This window comes from Camelus bactrianus, chromosome 35 (genome assembly GCF_048773025.1).
Source record: "Camelus bactrianus isolate YW-2024 breed Bactrian camel chromosome 35, ASM4877302v1, whole genome shotgun sequence".
NCBI classification, from domain to species: domain Eukaryota; kingdom Metazoa; phylum Chordata; class Mammalia; order Artiodactyla; family Camelidae; genus Camelus; species Camelus bactrianus.
The window spans coordinates 31,295,089-31,315,682 of NC_133573.1; the positions used below are offsets into that span (position 1 = coordinate 31,295,089).

Genomic DNA, 20,594 nt, shown 5'->3' on the forward strand with positions numbered 1-20,594 from the left:
AATACACTGTGAGCTGCCACACAGTGAATGCTAGAGCGGATAAAATGAACTCGGCATGTATTTTTCAACAGGAATAAAATTTAAGGTCATCATGTTGATTAAAAGCGTGTTTCAAATTATGTACAAGGTAATACCATTTGTATAAAGTTTCAGCATGTGTAAACAGAACTGTGTTTTTGTGGATTCAGAGATAAGGGGTAGGAGCATAAACACGTGAATAGTACTGAAGCTGCTGACTCAGCGTGCATGTTCGGGGCAGCTGAGCAGGGAGAGAGACTGGCGGAGGCACGGAGCGCTTTGCCACCGCCTGGTTTTTGTATGGGTTTACAGCTTTCCTTGTTGGTGAGGTGGAGTTTACACACTTCAGATTCACATGGTGTAAGTGTACATCTGGTACATTTTGACGTGTTTGTACACTTGAGGATCTGCCACCATCAACATGATGCACATGTCCACCAACGCCCCCCAACCCACCAGTTTCCTCCTGCCCCAGGCAACTACCCTGCTTGTTCGTTTTTTGTCACTGTAGATTAGCTTGAATTTTCAGGAAAGTGTATATAAATGGAATCAGTCATGAACTGTCTGTTTTTGGGGAGTGTCTACATTCTTTCACTCGCGTGATTATTTTGTTTAGTGTCAGCAGATTGTGGCTTTTTATTGCCGAGTCATGCTCCATCGAGTAGATACAGCACAGTTGGTTTGTTCCCTGAATCGGAAGACGCTTAGGTCATGGCAGGTTTTGGCCATTACAGATGAGGTTGCCAGGAACGTCTCTTGCGTAGGTTGGTGCGAGTGGGAGGTCGGAGCAGGTGGCAGGTGTGTGCGCTTGGGAAGCTGCTGCCTGTTTCTGGAGTGCTGAGCCGTGGCCAGGGCAAGCACTCCCAGTGATTCCGCGTCAGGTTTCCCAGCGGGTGTGGGTGTGTCCGTGTGGCTTCATTTTCTCTCTCCCGGGCGCCCCCACCTTGTCCCTTCCTGTCTTTGCAGATGCCCCGTGGCAGCCCAGCTGACTACCTTGTTTCTTTCACGGAGCTTGCTTTGGGTATTGTTCCTAAGAAATCTTTGCTTAATCCCAGGCCACAAGTGATTTCTCCTAGATGTCTCTGGGTTTAGCTTTACATCTTCAGGTCTGTGATCCCCGTAAGCTCATTGTTGTGTGTGGCGGGAGGTGGGTCTGAGTCCCGACCCCTGGGGTGTGGGTGTGCGGCTGCTCCCGCCCCTTGTCGGAAAGGCTGGGCCTTCCCCACTGTGCTGCCTGCGCCGCTCTCAGTCATTTACTCCGCAGGTGGGGGCTCCTCTCCGGCTGGGGGTCGGCCTGAGTCTGCCGGGCTGTCTGACACCTGTCCTGCAGTGTCCGGGCGGCGCTGGCTTGACAGTAGGTCTTAGAGGAGGTGCAGAGTCTTCCACTTGCTTTGGCTCTCTGCATTTTGCATAAATGCTTGCATTTCCATGTGAACTTTAGAATTAACATTTCGGTTTTTCAAAAGGGCCTGTTGGTATTTCTATTGGGATTACATTGAATTAATAAATCAATTTGGAGAGAATTGACACTGTAACAATATTGAGTTTTCAATCCACTGACAGAATATATTTCCATTTACTAAGGAAAGTCTTAAAATTTTTTCCTTTGGCAATGTTTTGCAGTTTCCAATGTGCAGGTCTTTCATATCTTTCCAGATTTATAACTAAGTATTTCATATTTTGGACACAATTTTAAATATTTTTATTTCAATTTCTGATAGTTTGGTGCCAGTATGTAGCCATACAGCTTATTTTTGTGTGTTGATCTTATACGTAACCCTTTTCCAGACTCACAATTGTAGTGTTTTATGGACATTGTATCAGGCTTTCTGTATAGAGCTCAGCCTATCTGCAAATGAAAAGGTTTACCTTCCTGCACCCAGTCTGTGTGCGTGTAATCTCTATTTCTTGCATTACTACCCTGGCTGAGGCCTCCAGGTTTGTGCAGAATAGAGTTGGGGTCAGCATGCTTGCCTAACCCATCTGCTGGCATGAGTAGTGCCGGACGTTGGCATTTGGTCAGTGAGGAGGTTTGCCTTCCACTTCTTTGTTTGCTGAGTTTTTTTTATAAGGAATACAAGTTGGATTTTGTCGGATGCTTCTGTGTCTATGTGGTAATTGTGTTTTTGTTTGTTTTCTAAGTCCATTAATATGGTGAATTACGTTGTTTAATTTTCCTTGGAAACCAGCCTTATTTACTGAGAAAAATCCACTTGTCATTATATAGTCCCATTTTTATGCTTTGTTGGATTCAGTTTGGCAAAATTTGATAAGAATTTTTTATTAATCTTCCTGAGGGATATTGGTCTGTAGTTTTCTTGTTTTGTGATGTCTTTGCTTAGTCTGGGTGTAGAAATGCTGGCTTTGTAGGTTGAGTTGGAAAGTACTCTAAAGTGTTTTGGAAGAGTTTGTAGAATTGGTGTTTTTTTGGTTTTGTTTGTTTTCTTGAATGTTTGATAGGATTGTGTAGAAAATGTTCTTTTTTTCTAAAGTACACTTTGGTACGCTCTGTGTGCTTTAAGGACTGTTTCTGTTTCTTGCAAGTTGTCTGATTTACTAGCAGGAGCTTTTCCATAATGTTCCCTCGTTACCCCCTTGATAGCAGTAGAACCAGAGTGAAGTTATGTCTTCCTTTCTGGAGCTGGTAACGCATGTCGTCGTGGTGGTGAATGGCCCTGAGCTCTGATAGTGACCTTGATGTGCTGTGACCTGACTCTGCATGGGATACAAGTTTATAGAGTGACACCAAAAGGCAAAACCTGACCGAAAGGAGATCAGTAAAAGCTGGTGAGGCCTGAGTTAGGCCTGACTGGTGCTGGCGGTGTTGACCCGTTACAAAGGTGCAAAACCTTTTGATAGTTTGTGTTGAACTGTCAGGACTTCTCGTGTTTACCTGTCGCACAGCTTTCTTCAGCGCAGTTAGTAATACAGTCTAGCACGTCCCCCCGGGGTATCTGTGTGGTCATAATGAAATACAGATGGTTGATTTGTTTTAATTTTGTGCACCATCCTTTTCCCTTCTCTGCACAGCTTTACCTTTAGTCCAAGTGGACGAGAAGGGAGAAAAAGTGAGGCCAAACCAGAACCGCTGCATAGTCATCCTGCGCGAGGTCTCTGAGTCCACCCCCGTAGAGGTAAGTCGTTTCTGCTCCGAAGGGTACTTGCACTTCTCTGTGTGGCTTTTCTGCTTGCTTCTGTGGGTTTTGGAGGGCGTATTTTAAAGAATAAATAGGTACAGTAACACTTTTCCCCAGGATTTACACACTCAGAGTGAGAGTGGTTCTCAAACTTTCTGGTCTTGGGACTTCCAGTACACACTTGACATTAAAAAAAACAGTTTATGGTAACTTCCATTTTTAGAAATTAAAAGGAGAAAGGCTTAAATATTTATTCATTTTAAAATAAGAATAATAAACCCACAAGTTGAGACAAAACATATTTTTACGCTAAATAATTTTTTGGAACAAACGCTTTTTTTGAGGAGAGGGCCGCCACGGGCGCCAGTGTGCATGTGCTGGTTCGAGCCAATGTGCGGCCTCAGCGCCTTTCTGGGGCCAATTTGAACAATGATTTTTTCTCATTATGCATCATATCTTTGTTTCTTTGTGTGCCTGGTAAATTTTGAATGCATGCTGGGCACTTTGGAGTTCACTTTATACTGAGTGGTGGTGTTTTCCTGGGCTCTGTGTTGAGGTTCAGTCAGTGGCGGGGGAGCAGAGCAGAGCAGATGCACCGGACACTTCCCGGCGGAGGCTGGTGGGAGGGACAGTCATGCATCCCAGAGAGCTCAGGGGTCCCTCTCTTCGGGTGGCTATTTCCTGCACGCTGGGTCCTGGGGTGCCCCTGAGCTTGTAGCTTTGGGCTGGCCTGCGTTCACTCTCCTGGCATCATGGCCTGGGAACCCCAGGCCCTCATTGGGCACTCGGGCTCACTTACACCTGTCCCCCAGGGATTGTGCTCCTGTGTGGCCTCAGAAACCATTCTCTCTTATATTGTGTCTTTGTTTCCTGTGGGAGGGTAAGTTTGGTCCATCTTAGCTGGAACCGAAAGCCCAGCCAATTTTTGAGTTTCTTGAATTACCTTCCTCCCCTCCTCTCCCAGTTGTGTGGTTATAGGCCTACTGGTAATATAAAATGGTATTTTCACGGTAATTGAGTCTGTGGCACATTGGAGGTCGGTAGGTTGTGAGCTTGTTTCCTGTGGCAGTGGGATCCTCACTCTGGAAGCCACACTGAACGCCTAGCCACTTTGGGAGGGTTCTACACATCGGTGTGTTTGGCTTGTCTTCTAAGTATCTGTCATTCAGGGTGTGTCATTTCTGTTTGGGGAGGACAAATGGCGGCACAGCTGGGAATTTAATTAACTTCCGACCTCTTTCCTGTAGGAAGTAGAAGCACTATTTAAAGGAGACAACTTACCGAAGTTCATAAACTGTGAATTCGCCTATAACGATAATTGGTTTATTACATTTGAGACAGAGGCAGACGCACAACAGGTGAGCTCGCTGCCCCTCCCCCCACCCCACCCCACCCCATGGAGCACACTAGCCGCTGGTACACGGTGGGCCTCTGCGCCTGCGGGCCACTCTCGTGCCACGGTGCTGGGTTTGAACGTAAGTGCAGAGCAAGCCAGAGCAGGTGTGTGTGCAGACAGTTCTGTAGCAACGTGAAGAGTGCAGGCATGACTTCCTAAGGACGGGGGAGGCTGACAGCGCAGGGAAACTGGTTCTGCCCTTTCACCTGTGCAGGAAAGTGTTGGGGCTTTGAACCTAACCCTGACGCTGCAGGGCAGTGTCGCACTGCAACGTCCTTGAAAAAGCGTCGAGAGGCTCTCTGTGGGAGACAAGGAGTTCAGGGGGTTCCCTTCCCGTAAAGGAAGACTCTTCCTTAGGGAGACATGCGCCCATGTAGGGAGTGCCCTGTATGTGGTACCAGGTGTTGTCAGCGAGACTGCTGGGGCTCGGGCAGAGAAGCCAGGGTCTGAAGGCTGGGTTTTAACTGGGTGAAGGGAAGAGGGCCTCACAAGAACAGAGAGGTGGGAGGGGGGAGAGCCTGTCTGGAGCAGCACGAGCCCTCCTTCCCACGTGGGGCGGCTCAGAGCCCTCGGGGTCGTGGGGGACATGTGGAGAAGGAGGAGGTTCGTAAATAATGACTTGAACACTGTGATCTTCACCCTTTCTTTCCCAGCCTGTGTAATTCCAGGTGCACGTTGGGGTCATTGTTTCCCTGGGTGAGGATTCTTAGCCTGTGATCTGTGGGATGCTGTTGTGGTTTCTGTTAATGCTTAGAAAGTTATGTACAGATATTGTTCATGAGAATTTTTGACAGTTCCGTAGCCTCTATCAGGTTCTTTTAAGGAGTGTGACCCAAAAAGGTCAAGGGACACTGTTCTTGGTCGTGTCCACCATGTGTTAAGTACACAGCTCCTTACTCGAGGCACTGAGTTGTCAGTTCGTCTTATTTGTAAGATTAACACGTTGGTATCACGGATGATTCTTGCCCTCAGGCGTACAAATATCTGCGAGAAGAAGTCAAAACTTTTCAAGGAAAACCAATTAAGGTAAGCAGGACCTTTGGTTATACTTTGTTTGCAAATTAGTGTTCTTTAGTATTCTCACAGAAGCTTACTGTTTTCACACAGGCACGGATAAAAGCAAAGGCAATAGCTATAAACACGTTTTTGCCAAAGAACGGCTTCCGGCCCCTGGACGTGAGCCTCTACACGCAGCAGCGCTACGCGGCCTCGTTCTACTTGCCTCCGGTCTACAGCGCCCAGCAGCACTTCCCTCTCTACAGCCTGGTCGCCCCCCAGGCCTGGTCAGCCACACACAGCTATCTCGACCCGCCCCTGGTGAGTCCGGCTTCACGTGGGGCTCAGGCAGGGACACCTGCCCCAGCGCAGCAGCCCTCATGGTCGGTTTATTGGGAGGCACGGGGGCTGGCTGCACACACTGAATGCATTTTGTGTGATGTGGTCCAGCCCTTTGCCCAGGTTGCCTCCCTCCTGTCTGGCGTTCCCTAAGCTGCGTAGTCCCTCGTACAACGCAGAATGTGACTCCACGTTCCAGGAGAGCTGGGGCACTTCCGAGCATGAGGAGTGCAAGGGGATGCATCTGAGAAGGGTTTTGCAGTGGGCTCCTAGCAGTGCAGCCGAGGAGAAGACACTCCAGCGGGCCTCACCCTGCTGCGCCTTTCTCGGCGTGGATGTTCCTTGCAGAACGTGGAACAGAAGTGACCCAGGTTGCCACAAGGTGCAGCACTAACCAACTGAAATCTCTTTGTTCTTAATGAACCTAGGTAACTCCATTTCCAAATGCTGGATTTATAAATGGGTTCACATCTCCCACCTTCAAACCTGCAGCGTCTCCTCTGGCCTCCCTCAGACAGTACCCTCCAAGAAGCAGGCAAGTAATACGAGGTCACTGCCATATTGTGTACTTTCAGAGCAGAGCAGAAACACGACACGTGGAAAACCTTGGCAGTCCTCACCACGTGCTCGAGTCCCCCTGACACTCGCTGATGATAGATTTGACTAGCATTAATGTCCGTCAGACATGAAACACCCAGAAGTGTGGGATCACGCTGTCTGAGGATTAGACCCTCAAATGTGTGCTGTGGTGCCTGCGGGAAGGACAGGCTCACTGGAGACAAAGGCTTCTGGGGACCTGGACCACAGCCAAGCAGAGCATTGATGTTGTGTTCAGATTAGAATTATCAGACATACTACTAGTTAACAATGCTAAATAACGCTTCCTGTGTTTTTTTCTAAATAGAAAGAACACTTTTGCCTAGGCGTTTGCGTATTAGCATGCTCATTTTGTGACGCTGTGACCGTTCTAGAGCTGTGCTGCATAAACACTTTATTTATAGGAACCCCAGTAAGTCTCATCCGCGCCATGCCATCCCCAGTGCAGAGAGGGGGCCTGGGCTTCTGGAAAGTCCTTCCATGTTTACCTTTACTGCGGATCAGCTGATTAATGGTGTCCGGAGCCCGCAGACGAGGCCGGCAGGTCAGCCTCGAGCACGGGCACAGAACCCTCCAACCTTCGCCAAGAGAGACGCAGGGCCGGGGCGCGTGGAGCCGAGCAGTCTGGAGCCCTCCCCTGGCTTAGGTAGAGGAAGGTGAGTGCTTAGTCTTTGCTGGGCAGGCACCTGGTGTTTTATAAACTGTTTGTAGTTTCAGGTTCCATTCATTTAGGTGTGTTCTGCAATCATTATTTTCAAATCCATCACAGAAAATCACATTGAAGGCTGTAGCCACCAGAGGTTTTGTGTGATTACTCAGAGGGTAACTTTCAGAGCAGGGACTTGCTGGTTCCCTCTTTTTGGTGATAGGACAGCGTCCTGTGAGGACTGGGGGTGGGCTGAATCGTGTTAGTTCCCAGTCGTCCTTTGTGGAGAATTGATCAGACTCTGTGTTCTGTGAGCCTGTGGTTGCCCCGCCTCACTCCTCCTCCCACTGCAGAGTCATACGGCAGTCAGGCAGTGAGTTGTGTGGGCGGGCAGACCAGCGTTTAAATTCATATTGAGCTTACTTATAAACAAGAGCTGTTCCAGTTACGTGGTGCCGCTGGCCACATTTAGGGGAGGTCTCGCCTGCCCCTCCACGGTTCTGGCAGGTCCTGCACAGCCTGCCCCTTGTGCCCTCTCCCCGCTCACTTCCATGGGTGCCACTCCCTGTCTCGCCCTCTGCCACTCACCCTTCATCGGGGGACAAGATGGGAACGGGGAGGGGTGCAAGGGTTCATCAGTGATGTCCGGCACGGTCTTGACAGGTGGAGGCTGGCTTTATGCATTTCCTTCCCTCAGTGGTTAATTCCAAACGGGCTGCCAGGAAGGACTTGCCCTCTGACCCAGAGCCACAACCAGCACGTGTTCAACCTGCCTAAGGTTTTTTACCCACTTGGAAAACTTTAGGGACAATTTCTTCACATGTTCTGTACAGAGCAGACGGGACCATGTCTGACACGCAGGAGTCCCTCCGTCAGGCACCGACTGGTGTGTGCCCAGGGCAGTGTGGACGTCCCATTCGCCATGGCCGGGTGGAGTTGGCGTGGCTGGGGCTGCGTAGCATCAGGAAGTTGGACATGAAGTTGGCTGGACAGGCATTGGAGGGCTGAGGGGCAGAGGGGACACCGAGGAAGTGCAGACGCAGCGACCTCAGGAAGCAGCTGCTGCCGGGGAAACGGTGTGGGTTGTTAGACTGAGGGGCCTGGAGCAGGGCCTGCGGAGCTGAGGCTAGGCCCTCAGAAAGGTGGTTCCCCGGGCGCAGTCAGGGCTGGTTGGAGATGGTGCGGGAATAGTGCCACCAGGAAGACCCATTCCCGGGCCTCGCCGTCTTCCTCGGCGTGGAGCAGGGCCCTCAGGTGCAGAGCCTCTGCCCAGCGTCTCCACAGTGGGAGCAGGCCTGCTCTGTCCACGCATCTCAGGCGGTCCTGCCACCAATTCCGGCTTCAGACCACAGCAAGATGCATGCGACCCCCCTCCAGTGGGGGGTCGAGCTCCCCCCAAAGAGTCTACCCCAGGACTTCATCCACCACCAGCCAGACATCAGGAAGGGGGAATGGTCAGCTGAGGTGCCCTGGGACATGAAGCCGGCGGGAAGGGGCTGGTCAGGACGCCCTCATGGTCCTTGTTTCCAGACCAGGCCTCGGGCTCTTCAGGGCTTTTCCGGTGGAGTGTCGTTCAGACGCAGAGGGACTACCCCAAGGCCACAGATGTGGACGAGGGCAGGGGGGCAGCCCAGGCCGAGACATGCTGCTTCTGTCATGGTTGGGGTGGGGGTCTCACAGTCACGCCCATCTTTGTGACTTTGTGCCCGGGCACCACGGGCAGAATGTTCCTCAGTCCTGCGGCGTCTTGTGGGCAGGCATGTAGTCTCTGTCTGCTGGGAGCCCCTTGAAAGCCGGGGGCTATTTCTGGACTAGTTTCTACAGGATGGCGTGGCTTTGGGCCAGAGTCCTGGAGGCCTGCACTGTGCTTCCCCTAGCGGGGCGGCCAGGCTGTCCCTGCTCAGCACAGGGGTCACCCTCTGACACCTTAGGCCATCTTGGGCAAGGCTGCTGGGAGGTTCTCTGAGAAACAAAGGAGTTAGTCGAGATTATTTCTAAATTTCTTTTTAGTTTATGTAATACGGCCCTTAGGGAGCCTTTGCTTTCAGTGAAATGACAATGGATAAGGAAGTAAAAGTAAAATTATGAACTGGAATTAGTATGTGGCTTGTCAGGCTTTGGAAGCCCGGGCACCACCCGCTAGGTGTTCGTTGCTGTGGTTTTGGCTGTGGCGTGTGGAACGGTTCTGCTGCCTGCTGGTGTGACTCTTCAACCTGGGAGCCCAGAACGGGGTGTAAGGATGGCAGACAGGTGTAGAAAGCACAGGGGCTCCGCGACCTGCGTGGTTCGTTCAGCCAGTGAAGGCTGTTGGCCCAGAGCATGAAGGCCGCGGCAGTGAGCGCCCGCGGCTGCTTGGGGTCTTGGTGATGATCACGCAGATGGGCGTTCATCACTGCTCTTTAATGGTTCATCTTTGTAGCTCAGGATCAGATCTTACACGTCTTCTGCAACTGAACAGATACTCAAGTATTTACACGCTAACAGGTGTTCCGAATAGGAAAATCCTTTCAGTGTGTGTTTTATTTACCTTGCTAGACCTCAGGTTTAGTCCGTTACTGTAAGATGTCTGTTTTGCTTACACTCGTTAGGGTTGGGAATTTAGAATCAGAAGTCATCTGTGTAAAGACTGAATATACGTGCACTACCTATGTGCTCAGTGAAATATGTTTCAAGGGGAAAAATCTTAACAGTCCTGTGCTTTCCTCTTCCCTAGGAAAAACTCCTTTGGCTTCCGGAAGAAGAGAGAGGAGAAGTTCACAGTGAGTACATCGTGCTGTGCTCGGGACACTGAGCCTGGTTTACACTGAACAGACTTGAAGTGCAATTCAGTCAATTAAGGCACGAGAAGGAGCTTTTCAAAAGTGGTTTCCTCGTAATACGATGTCTGCCAGATGATAATGGACGGTTTTGATGCTCTGAAGAGAAGGCAGTGGTGGCTGGTTTCCTGGGGAGCCCCCGGTGCCCGCGTGTCCTGTGCAGGTCACAGGCGCAGCCAGGGCACGGTGTGCACACAGTGGGGTCCTTCCGCAGGTGTCTAGCTGGGTTCTTTCTGTGTGGCAACCAGGTTGCCTACTTTGAAATCCCTGGAGTTACGAGTTTGGACACGCAGAACAGACTTCCCCCCCGTAGGAATTAGCTCATCAGTATTTTTGATTCACAGTAGCTTACTCTGTCCCCACCATGTAGGGAGCATAGTTGCCTCCTGCCATAACTCACGGTCGTGACAGACCCGAAATGAGTGATGATTTATGCAGGTGGTGGGTACCTGAGGCGTGGGTGTGTCTGCTGGGGGTAGTTGAACTGCCCCTTCCGTGGGGGACACTCTGCAGGGTTCTGTGGGGCAGGTGCATGTGTCCCCACATGGCCAGGCGGGGTGCATGAATTTGGACGCTGGGTGTAGAGGGCAGGGAAGGACCTTGGGGAGATTCTTGGTCTCACCCCGAGCCACTGAGCATGTGCCTTCTCCTCACAGAAGGTACCAGGTATTTGCCTGGAGCTTGGAAAGGGCAAACTGGTAGAAAATGAACACCCCTAATTCTATCACATTGGTCAGTTCAGGCCAGTTTTCGGTGAACCCTTTGGTAAGGCGGTTCATGTCTTGGTTCTCGTTGGGCCCAGTGAATTCCTGTAACATTTGGATGAACAAGTCTGTCTGATGTCTCCTCAGACACTCGTTACCTTTTAGTCACTACATCACCTTCACAGGTGACACATTTTTCCATTGCCATTTCCATTTCATTCTGTTTTGCATCCCATTCCCATGTTTGGACCTGGAGCCACTTAGAAGCCCAGCACGTGGCGCGGGTGTGTGTGTTCAAGAGCGGGCCTCTCGTTGTGCTGGGTGGTCTGAGGGCCTGAGAAACCAGCGGTGGTCCCAGACGCGAGAGCGGGAGGCCTTGCCCCGCCCGCGGCGCCAGGGGCAGCGCTGTGTCTCTCCTAACGCTGTTGAGGCCCTGAAGGTGCCGCACACACCTCCTTCGTTCCTGGAAGTTGAGGCTTAGTGAATGTTTTCCAAGTCTTTTTTCCTAGAAATGTGTATTTTCTAAAAAGCTGAGTTCACCTCAGAAACATGCAGATGTTTAAAATAAAGCCTCTAAAAATTGCTCTGAGCCGGTGGGGTCTGAGCACAAGCTTGCCGAACCTCAGAGGGTGCAGCGGCCTCGTTCCGAGGGCTCGTGCCTGCCTGAGTCGGGCTGCCGCGGGCCCCAGGGGCACTGAGGAGATGCAGGCAGGGGGCCCAGAAGGCAGGGCTTCGTCAGCTTGGGTCCGCTTTCACCCTCACCTGCTCTCCCCTGAGTGCGAACAGATTCTTCTCCAGATTCTCCTTCTGCGGGGATGGTCTTCCTGTTGGTGTAAGTTTCTGGGACAGGTTGGCCCTTTCAGGCTCCGTGGGCCCGTGAGAGCCCAAGGGGCCCACGGCCCACCACTCACCGCGAACTCCCCTGCTCTACTGAATACAGACGCGGTTCCCTGTCTGCTCCTTGTCCCTTTCAGCCAAGGAGCGGGGTGCTTACAGAACAGCATCCAGCAGGATGACTAACAGTGTTTCAGTAAAAATACGTCACTGCCTTTCTCCTGAGATCTTGGGCTTATAAATCATGCTCAGATATCACTGTGCTGAGTCACTGTCTTGCAGTCAGGGGACGTGATGAGACTCTTGGCAAATACCATGCTTTTACTTACTGATTAAAATACAGGGCATTTCAGTAAGTTAATTTTCAGGTAACTGAAGCCCCTTCCCTTTTTCTGTTAAACTGTTTCTTTTAAAGGAAATCTCTCTCTAACATTTCTTACATAAGTTGCAGGGAGCTGAGAGAGAGTGGCCTCTGTTTTTCTTTTACTGTTTCCTTTGTGACTTAGATTCCAGACTCTGCTGTAGTAACACGGAACTTGTCAGGAGTGAGGAAGGTGAAGGCTGCACTCGGGCTCTTCTGCGTCTGGCACTTTGCTGTGTCCTGCTGGTCTGTGTCGGCTGCCAGAGGGTCTTGGTGGCCGTACAGATGCGGCTCTTAACCCCCATCTCTGACCGTGGCTGCAGCAGCCCTGAGGTTTCATCTTCTCAGCTCTGCCCTTGAAGAGCTCTTGCCTAACAGACGAGCTCTGGTCAGGTGACCAGGGCTTGGCATGGTTGGACTAGCTGTCCATTTGGCAGGCAGGTGTGGACTCCAGGAGACTGGGGACCAAGCGTGGGCCTCTCACCTGCTGTGTTTCTCAGCACCTTCCTGCCCGTCCACCCCAGGCAACTTCACGGTGTTCTTCTCTTTCAGAGGAGTCAGACTCAGTCTCCAACACCACCCAGGCCTCCGTCCCCTAGCTTTGAATTAGGGCTGTCCAGCTTCCCCCCGCTGCCCGGGGCAGCAGGGCATCTGAAGACAGAGGATTTGTTTGAGAACAGGCTGTCTGGATTGCTCACGGGATCGTCCAAAGAAAGGGTAAGACCCAGCTCCCACCCTCCGCTCGCTGACACCTGCCCAGCACCTATGTGGGCTCTCTGCTCACCTGCTCGCTTCCACATGCACAGGAAGCTCGTTATATGCCGGGCTGTGCTGGGCACTTTGCTGTCAGGGTGAGCTGAGGATTTCTGATGCCTGGTCAGTGGGGAGGAGGGCTGCAGCTGGTGGTGCTGGACCACAGAAGAGGGCCTGGGACGAGATGCGTCGATGGCTGCAAGAGGACGGAGGCGGCTGTGGCCTGGCTGTGTTTCCAGCTCTGGTCTGGGCCAAGCCCACCTGTCCTCAGGGCAGGACGACACCTGGGCTCCCAGCACCGACAGCCACCTATTTATCATTACGACTGAGATCTCACAGACGCTTGTCTACTGGTTGTAAGCTGTTTTTCCGATGGTTTTCAGAGCCTAAACGCAGATGCCAGCACGAACACTCCTCCCGCGGTGGTCCCCCGAGAGCCCTCGTTGCCGGCCCCCTGCGCCACCCCTGCCACCTTCGAGCGCGCCCCCTCCCCCACCCGCCCGCCTGAGTAAGTGCCACCCTGTCCCCATCCCCATGGTCCCCACTGGGCTGCCCGTGGGCGGGGCACTCATGGGCCTGTGGGGTGGCACTTTTGCAGGGATCCCAAAGTGGCGGAGAAGCAGAGGGACACCCCGAATGTGGACAGACTTCCTCCTGCCCTGAGTACAACCTCCAGCAAATCGGTGCAGGTGAACGGCGCTGCCACGGTAGGTGCCCCGCTGGGTGCTGTGCTCTGTCCAGGGCGCCCTGTGGGGTGCTGGCACTCATGACTGCCCGCTCTGCTCATTTCTCCTCCCACGGCCAAGGGTCTCCCGGCCTCGGGCTCCGGAGCGGGGCTGCCTTCCTGAGTGGCCCGGGGCTTGCAGCTCCGGGCTCCGTAGGGCTTCCGGCCACCTCAGCGCAGCGGGACCAGGGCCGCTGGCCCAGCCCAGCCACAGGCCCCTCCTCTTGTCTCCTCCCCTGGGTGCCGGTCCCGACTCTTTTCTGTCTGATCTGTGTTGTCCTCAGCTTGATGTTGGGTGGGCTTTAATCATCTGGATTTGGAAGTTAAGCACTTCTTGTCCACTAGGTTTTCTCATAAGTTAAAGTTGTTTCTAAGTTAATAAGCAGTTGGTGGAGGTGACGTAGCTTTAAATGTTCTCTTCTGTCTTAGCCTTCATCCTCCACTTACCTGCAAGCCCCACTCACTTTTTAAACCTTTTTTAACTCTTGCCCGAGCCGCAGCCCACGGTCGTTGCCAGATGCCCTGGAGCCGTGTTGCAGTTCACCCGCCTCGCATCCCCGAGGCATGCGCTGGGCTGCACAGGGTGTCTGGCGCGGAAGCATGTACGGCCTCTGTGTTTCTCTGGGCGTCTGGTGTCTTCGCCTCCTTTCGGGCTGGAATGTGGCTCAGAAACACTAGAAGGCCAGAGGCTGGAAGGAGTTGAGTCGGCACTTTGCATCCCCACATCTTTTCCAGTTCTACCTGTTTTTACCAGATGTTTCTAGACTATCTTGGAGGGAAAGATGGGCCGCAGCGGAAACTCATTGTTGAAATGTGGGAACCTTTTATTTAAAAGTAACAGTACTTTTGAGTGTGGAGATTTAGTTACAGTTGAACCTCTTTGACCTTTACCTCAAGTGACCTTGACCTTCGCGTGCTGTCCTGTAACCCCAGAGCTGTGTCTGCTTCCCAGGAACTGCGGAAACCCAGCTACGCAGAGATCTGTCAGAGGACGAGTAGGGAGCCGCCGCCGTCCCCACTGCAGCCCCCAAAAGAGCAGAAGCCAAACACTGTCGGCTGTGGGAAGGAGGAGAGGAAGCTCGCCGAGAGGGAGCCCCCCGCCCCCAAGTCCAGCCCGGGACCACCCAGAGACCAGAGGAGGCCGCCGGGGCGCCGGCCCTCGCCCCCAGCCGTGGGGCGGCGTCCGCACAGAGAACAGAGCACCCCCCCCAGGTCCCCTCAGTGAGCGCCAAGGTCTGGCGGGCTGCGAGGAGCTGGGGTCGCCACAACGAAGCACTGTCCCTCTCGGGACGGGAGTGAGCCGCTGGTTAGGAGCTTGCAGTGTAGACAAGGCCCCCGAGGTGCCTGCAAGTTATTTTTCTTCTGAGTCGGATTCCCCTCTCTTGAAAAAAATCTATTTTTCAGGATTTAATTAATATAAACCTTATTTTAGGTTGGTGCTTAACTGGAGGTGATGCATAAGTCTGATTTTTTTCAGGATAGAAAATGCATTTATCCTAACAAATTGATATTTTTTATTAAGCCTCCATGTGGCTATGAATGCAAGCTATATATATAGTGAGTTTTTCTAAATTAAGCAGAACTATGCTACTTCATTTTTTAAAATAACTGGTTAGCAAGTGCGTATCTCTAAGATGTCCAGACCGACGGATGAGGCTGAGGACAGTGGGACTGAGGCGCGGGGCAATGCTGAGTGTAGCCCGGAGGTGGGATGGGTCAGAAGGCGCCGCACGCTGGCCTGGAGTTGTCCTTCCATTCAGAATCTTGACAGGGGTTCTAGCATTTTCTCAAGTCTAGCCCGTTTTGACCTCCTGGGCAGACTGGCCCTGCAGAGCGCCCCGAGAGCCCTCCTGTCCTGCCAGCAAGTAACCAGCTTCTCACTCCAGTCTCAGGTGGCTGTTATGTAAGATAAACCCAAAGCACATTGTGAATGGAACCTACATGAGAACATAAACTTTGTTGCCCACTGACACGTTATCGCGAAATTGTACCCTGATGTTGTCTTGCTCCCGCGAGCTGGCGGGGAGGGTGTGGAGCCCGCTCCCGCATTGGCCCGTTGCCGGGGCGCCTCCCCGTCCCTCCGCACCGGCGCGCGGCTCGGAACGTTCCTGAATCGTGAGAGAAGGTGTTTGTGGTGCCCGTCTGGTGGTGGAGGACCAGGTTCCTGCTCTCTTCCCAAGACGAGGGTCTCGTGGACCCTTCTGGAAGTGCTGCTCTCAGAAGAACACGCATGCACTAAAGCTAGCAGTTGATAATAAACATAAGTTATTTTGTTTTAAAATACCTAAATTTTTCCTTTAAGTGTTCTAAGCAGCAGACGTTAAAATAAGATTATTTCCTGCTAAATGTAACCATACAGTTTATTCCACAAAATGTTATTTAACAAGCCTGAGGTTTTTTTTTTAAAGATGATTTCCATCCAATATTTAAAGACTTGAATTTTATTTAAACTTGAAAATGACTTTGCCTTAACTTTTGTATAGGACAGCTTAGAGTCCATGAGACCGGCCCCTGGGTTGGCACGAGTGGTTGCCGCTGCTCAGCCGCGTGGGCTCTGTGTCGCTCTGGCTGCTGAGTGAGCGTGCTGCAGGACAGGACCTGGCGGCAGTGCTGTGACACCTGGAGGTCCTAAGCAGTTGGTCTTCAGATTGTTGAGAAATCCTGTAAATGCAAATAGTTGATACTGTATTAAATATGTGCACTTGGGAGTGTGTGGTTTGCTTGTACAGTTGTAAATAATCAGAACATATTAAAAAGGTACCCTACAGAGAAAAATCTGATAAAAACTGATATATTATAAATGTTGCTATTGAGCTGGATGTAGATAAACTCAGTGTTGTGGTTTGAACATTATTTTAATTCGTTGAGGTTTTTTCTTTTTCTCTTGTACTGGTGTGTTGGGCTGACTCTGCCTCTTTGCTGCTGCGAAAGGGAGATGAAAAGTCTTATTAAAACCTTCGAATGTCTTTATGCTCTTCTTAAAAGTATGTAAATATGTACTAATCACAGCCAGTGTGAAAGGGTTTCGAGGTATAATCCAGAAAGGAGAAACTGGCAGGATCTCAAGTGAAAGTAAGAAATGAGTCTACCTAGAATCACAGGCGGCTCGCGCGACCCGCCCGCCGGAGGAAACGGCGTCTCCCTCGAGCAGCGCCTCTGTCCTAGCGCGAGGCCCGCCCGGCGCCATGCTGCCGGTGCCCCAGGAAGGAACGGGGGACCTTGCTTCTTTGTGGTTGTGAGACTGCTGGCTGAAAGATCAGAAGTAACTGACGACCTGCACCCAAACTGGTGAGTGCTGTAGAAGGAGTCGGAAAGGCCAGCTCCCAGTGCTGGGATGCCCTGACGCCGCAGTCTGTGCTGGAGGAGGGGGTAGATGTCGCCAGCCACCGTCACCCCCGAATGTCACCGCCTGGATCCGCACCCTCTTGGAGCCCGAGGCCCTGGAGGCGTGTGCTTGGCCCCGTGCTGCTGCCGTTGGAGGATGGGCGGAGGTGGCCTGTGGCGGCCGTGGCCTTCACTGCCCCCTCTGCAGTCCTGGCTTCTAGAGTAGACCCCACTCGGGGGTGATTTTTGCAGCATCCTTTCTAATTAAGCCAGGGCGCGTGCCCGATGGCCCCCGCTTTTCTGATCCTCCTCAGAAAAGAACGGAAGGTGCAGGGCAGGAAGCTGGGAGGGCGGCCCCGCCCTGCGCAGCTGCCCGTGTGGCTCTTCCTCCCCCCGCAGTGCCTCGAGGTGCAGAGTCAGAGGTACCGCAGTCACAACGGCGCTCTCGCCTGTTCAGCTGTGTGACGACCGCACCACCTGGAAGTGTAAGGGTGAGAACCTGGCGCCTCACCAGACATGAATTTCAGTCAAGCAGCGTAGTTGCTTTTTAGGAGTCAGTGCCATGCTTTTCTGACCAGGCCTCCTGTGATGGCATCACTGCTGGTCACTCCAGCGGCAGGAGCGCCTTCTGTGGCCGTGCCGGGGTGGCTGCCGTGGCCGTGGGGAGGCCGCAGCGGGGCGGGCGAGTGTCCGCGGGGAGCAGTGACAATCGCAGCTGGAGGAGGGGCCGGAGCCCAGCTCCCGGGGGGGCTGGATGCTTGGCCGAGAGCTTTTGTTTTTGTTCTGCTTCTTTTCATTGAGACTGGAATCAAGCTTACGTGTAAACTATTGGTAATTTAAGTTTCCTTTTGTGTCAATTCAGTGTAAAACTGTCTAATTTGAAAAAATGTAGGTTATGAAAAATAAAGATTTAGGCACTGTTTCGTTTTTCTTTTGATTTTTTTTAAATTAAAATTTTCTCCAAGAATGCGTCTTTTTAAAAGATACTTTATTCCCATCTGTGTCATGAGAGGGGTGTGGGGGTGGTGGGCGCGGTGTCCGACCCTGGGTGAGCCTCCAGAGCAGGGTGGCTGACTCAGCCCTGAGCGCAGGTGACGCGGGGCCGGGCGGGCGGGCGGGAGGTGGGGGCCAGGCACGCTGGGGCAGCTGGTCTGCGAGCCTCCCCCGCTTTTCCGCTCCATGTTCTTTGTCTCCAGCTGTTCATCCTTTGTTACGTATCCTCTCGGTCTCTACCAGTTGTCTTAACCTTATTTAGCGAATTTTATCTTACAGTTTTTAATTACGTAGTAAAACATGGATCTCTTTTGTGGTTCCAGTGTCTTGATCTTGTTTATGAAGCCTCCCTCCTCCAGGGTCACAAAGACAGTCTCCTGTGTGGTCCCCTGGGGTTGGCTGATGTGTGCGTGCCTGTGTGTGGTCAGAGGTGAGGGCGCAGGTGTCCTCTTCACCACGTAGGAAGTTTCGTATCACACGGTCGCGAGCCCCACCCTCATTACTTCCGGACTTCTCCCCTTTGCAGATCCGCCTTTTCTGGGCACTCTGTTCCATTCTGCGTGTTGGTCAATCTCTGCTGACAACAAGGACTCGCATTCACCCATCAGTCTAAACTCCTACGAGTTTCCTTCCTAGGACTCCCCACGAAGATGGGGGAACGTGCTCCCTGAAAGTGGGGATCAGCCCGGCTCAGTCCCGGCACTCTGCCTGCAGCACAGTCGATGCTCAGTGAATACCTGTTGACTTGGCGAGGTATCTGTCGACTGTTCTGCATGCATGGCATGGGCCTTGGAAATTTAGGGCGAAACAGGTGAAGCGTTGATTTGCACTTTCTGTGTGGCCAGCCCCAAACTCTAGCTTCAAATGACATACGTCAGGGTCGGCTAAGGCTTACGCTCAGCTTGGAGGCCGGCTGCACCTGCGGGCGGCTGTGTGCGTCTGCTGGTGGGCTGGCACTGGGTTCTGGGACACACCGCTCACTGCCAGCTCGTCTCGTCAGTGGGCCAGCCAGGGCGTGCTCTTCCACACCATGGGTGTTGCACAGGAGCTGAACCCGAGAACCCCGAGTGTCCCCCCACCCCAGGAACTGAAGGGTCTGCACTGCATCCCGTGGCATGTGCACATCTGCTCACGTTAAATTGCTGCGTTTGTCTACATCCCTGGATGAAATCCCCGGCTTTCTCTCTGATTGGGACCAGTGATGCATGTGTGGAGAAGGCTGGCAGGATGGGGTGAGGTGTGCCCTTCTCAGTATGAAATGCTGCCTGGGTGAGGGGCTGGGCTCTGAGCTGCGGGTGAACTTGGGAATGCTGCCCCGACTAAACCCGGGCCTCTGACAGCAGAAATGACAGCCTGGAGCAGGTGCCCCATGGCCGGCACCACCTGCCTCCTCTGCAGCAGGTCCTCACGGAGCTGTGAGGGGCTCCGGTTTCCATAATGGGAAACGCTCGGCTGTTAGGGTGAGGAGCCTGCACATTCCATCCGGTTCCATCCGGGCTCTGTGCTCAGAAGCATCAGGTGTGTTTCCTGGACCCGCGCCACCTGAGTGCAGCCGCTTCCAAGCACAGACAGCATCTTCCCCCCCCCCCATTTATGGGCGATGAATTCCTCTAATGTTTTGCCAGTTACTCTCTGGAGCTCATTAGAGCTAATCAGCTGAGTATACAATACAGAATGAGGAGAAAAGAGATCGGCCTCGAAACACTAAAAAATAACTGCTTCAGTGCACGGTTATAATTGCGTTGTTCTCTGCTCTTTGAACACACGCATTAGCTCTGGGGGAAGAAAACAGCCTCGTTCCATAAGTTGCACAATTTATTGCAAACCTGAAATGATTGAGGATTGGTTTCCAAGAGAGGAAGGGAGTGCAGCTGCGTACACAGCGCTGCAAGGTGAGTGGAGCCGGGAGAGCAGTGAGGACACAAGTGCGGAGATTCCAGCCCCGGTCCTGCAGCAGAAGCTGACAAATGAAGACGCAGGAGCAGTGATTCCGGAAGCTCAGAACACAGCGCGGGCGCAGCAGCAGGAGGGGATGGGAGGGGAGCGGGGCGTGGAGGTCACGTGCGGCCGGCTGGACCCGCGCGCGTTGCAGGAGGCTCAGCCGCGCCTCTGACCCTGAGGGCTGCAGCCCTTCTCTCGGCAACGTGGGCGGGGGGTGGGGGGTGTTAAGGGGGGTGTAATGACTCAGTCCCTTCCCTGTGCCTCTGGCCCAGGGCAGGTTCCTGGCGATGTACCTGTGCCCTCAGGGCTCTGCTCGGTGCCCACACCGGGTGAGGGAGGAGGGTTCCTGGGCTGGCTTTTGGGGGCAGTGAGTGGGCAGTGGCTGCCTCCCCTTTCCAGGCTGCTGGGCCTCTGTGTAAAGGAGGGGGACCCACGGCCTGGCTCCAGCATCTCAGAGCCTCTAAGGTTCCTTTCAGCGACAAAGATGGATTCCATTCCAGTCTGAGAACCAGGGACAGGCTGAACGGGCTGTGACCAGAGCCCACTTTGGGCCTATGCAGGGTCGGTGGGGAGGGCCATGAGTGTCACTACCCTATCCCGGAGCCCCGCTTCCTGCACAAATGCACCCCAGGCGGCTGGGCCAGGTCCTCCCGCCAACACAGAGAGAAGCAGGTCAGCTTCTCATAGCTGGGCCCGCCGTCAGCAGAAGTGTAACGTGAGAAACTGATGTGGCTTTAAGTTGCCTAGTGGCCAGGCTACCTCGATTTTCATGTATTTTATTCACTGACTACGTGCAAAGCACTGCCACTTCGACAGGCAACAAGAATCAACAATTACCCACGCAAGCTCACGCTCACCTTGGAGGGTGGATGTGCTTCACACCCGCACCAGCAGCCCAGGGCCAGTGGCCACCCTTGAACAACACAGGTCTCGTCGGCCTGGGATGGTCTAAAACCACAGGTCCTGCAGCTCACGGACCTGCCCCCTCCTGAGGCCAGGAGTGGCTCCACTGAGA

General features: G+C 52.9%; 1 protein-coding gene across 3 annotated transcripts in view; it reads left to right on the top strand.

The window, feature by feature from the left end:
* Positions 1–17,565, top strand: part of LARP4B (La ribonucleoprotein 4B) — a 68,337-nt gene extending 50,772 nt beyond the window's left edge. For all 3 annotated transcript variants that reach the window (XM_074358407.1, XM_010962106.3, XM_074358406.1), the window contains 11 exons: positions 3,049–3,152; positions 4,403–4,513; positions 5,524–5,577; positions 5,659–5,868; positions 6,315–6,421; positions 6,888–7,139; positions 9,843–9,888; positions 12,397–12,561; positions 12,981–13,105; positions 13,196–13,304; positions 14,274–17,565. In XM_074358407.1, the coding sequence (XP_074214508.1) occupies positions 3,049–3,152; positions 4,403–4,513; positions 5,524–5,577; positions 5,659–5,868; positions 6,315–6,421; positions 6,888–7,139; positions 9,843–9,888; positions 12,397–12,561; positions 12,981–13,105; positions 13,196–13,304; positions 14,274–14,546 (1,556 nt within the window). In that variant the 3' untranslated portion in view covers positions 14,547–17,565. The remainder of the gene's footprint in view (positions 1–3,048; positions 3,153–4,402; positions 4,514–5,523; positions 5,578–5,658; positions 5,869–6,314; positions 6,422–6,887; positions 7,140–9,842; positions 9,889–12,396; positions 12,562–12,980; positions 13,106–13,195; positions 13,305–14,273) is intronic.
* The last annotated feature ends 3,029 nt before the right edge of the window (positions 17,566–20,594 follow it).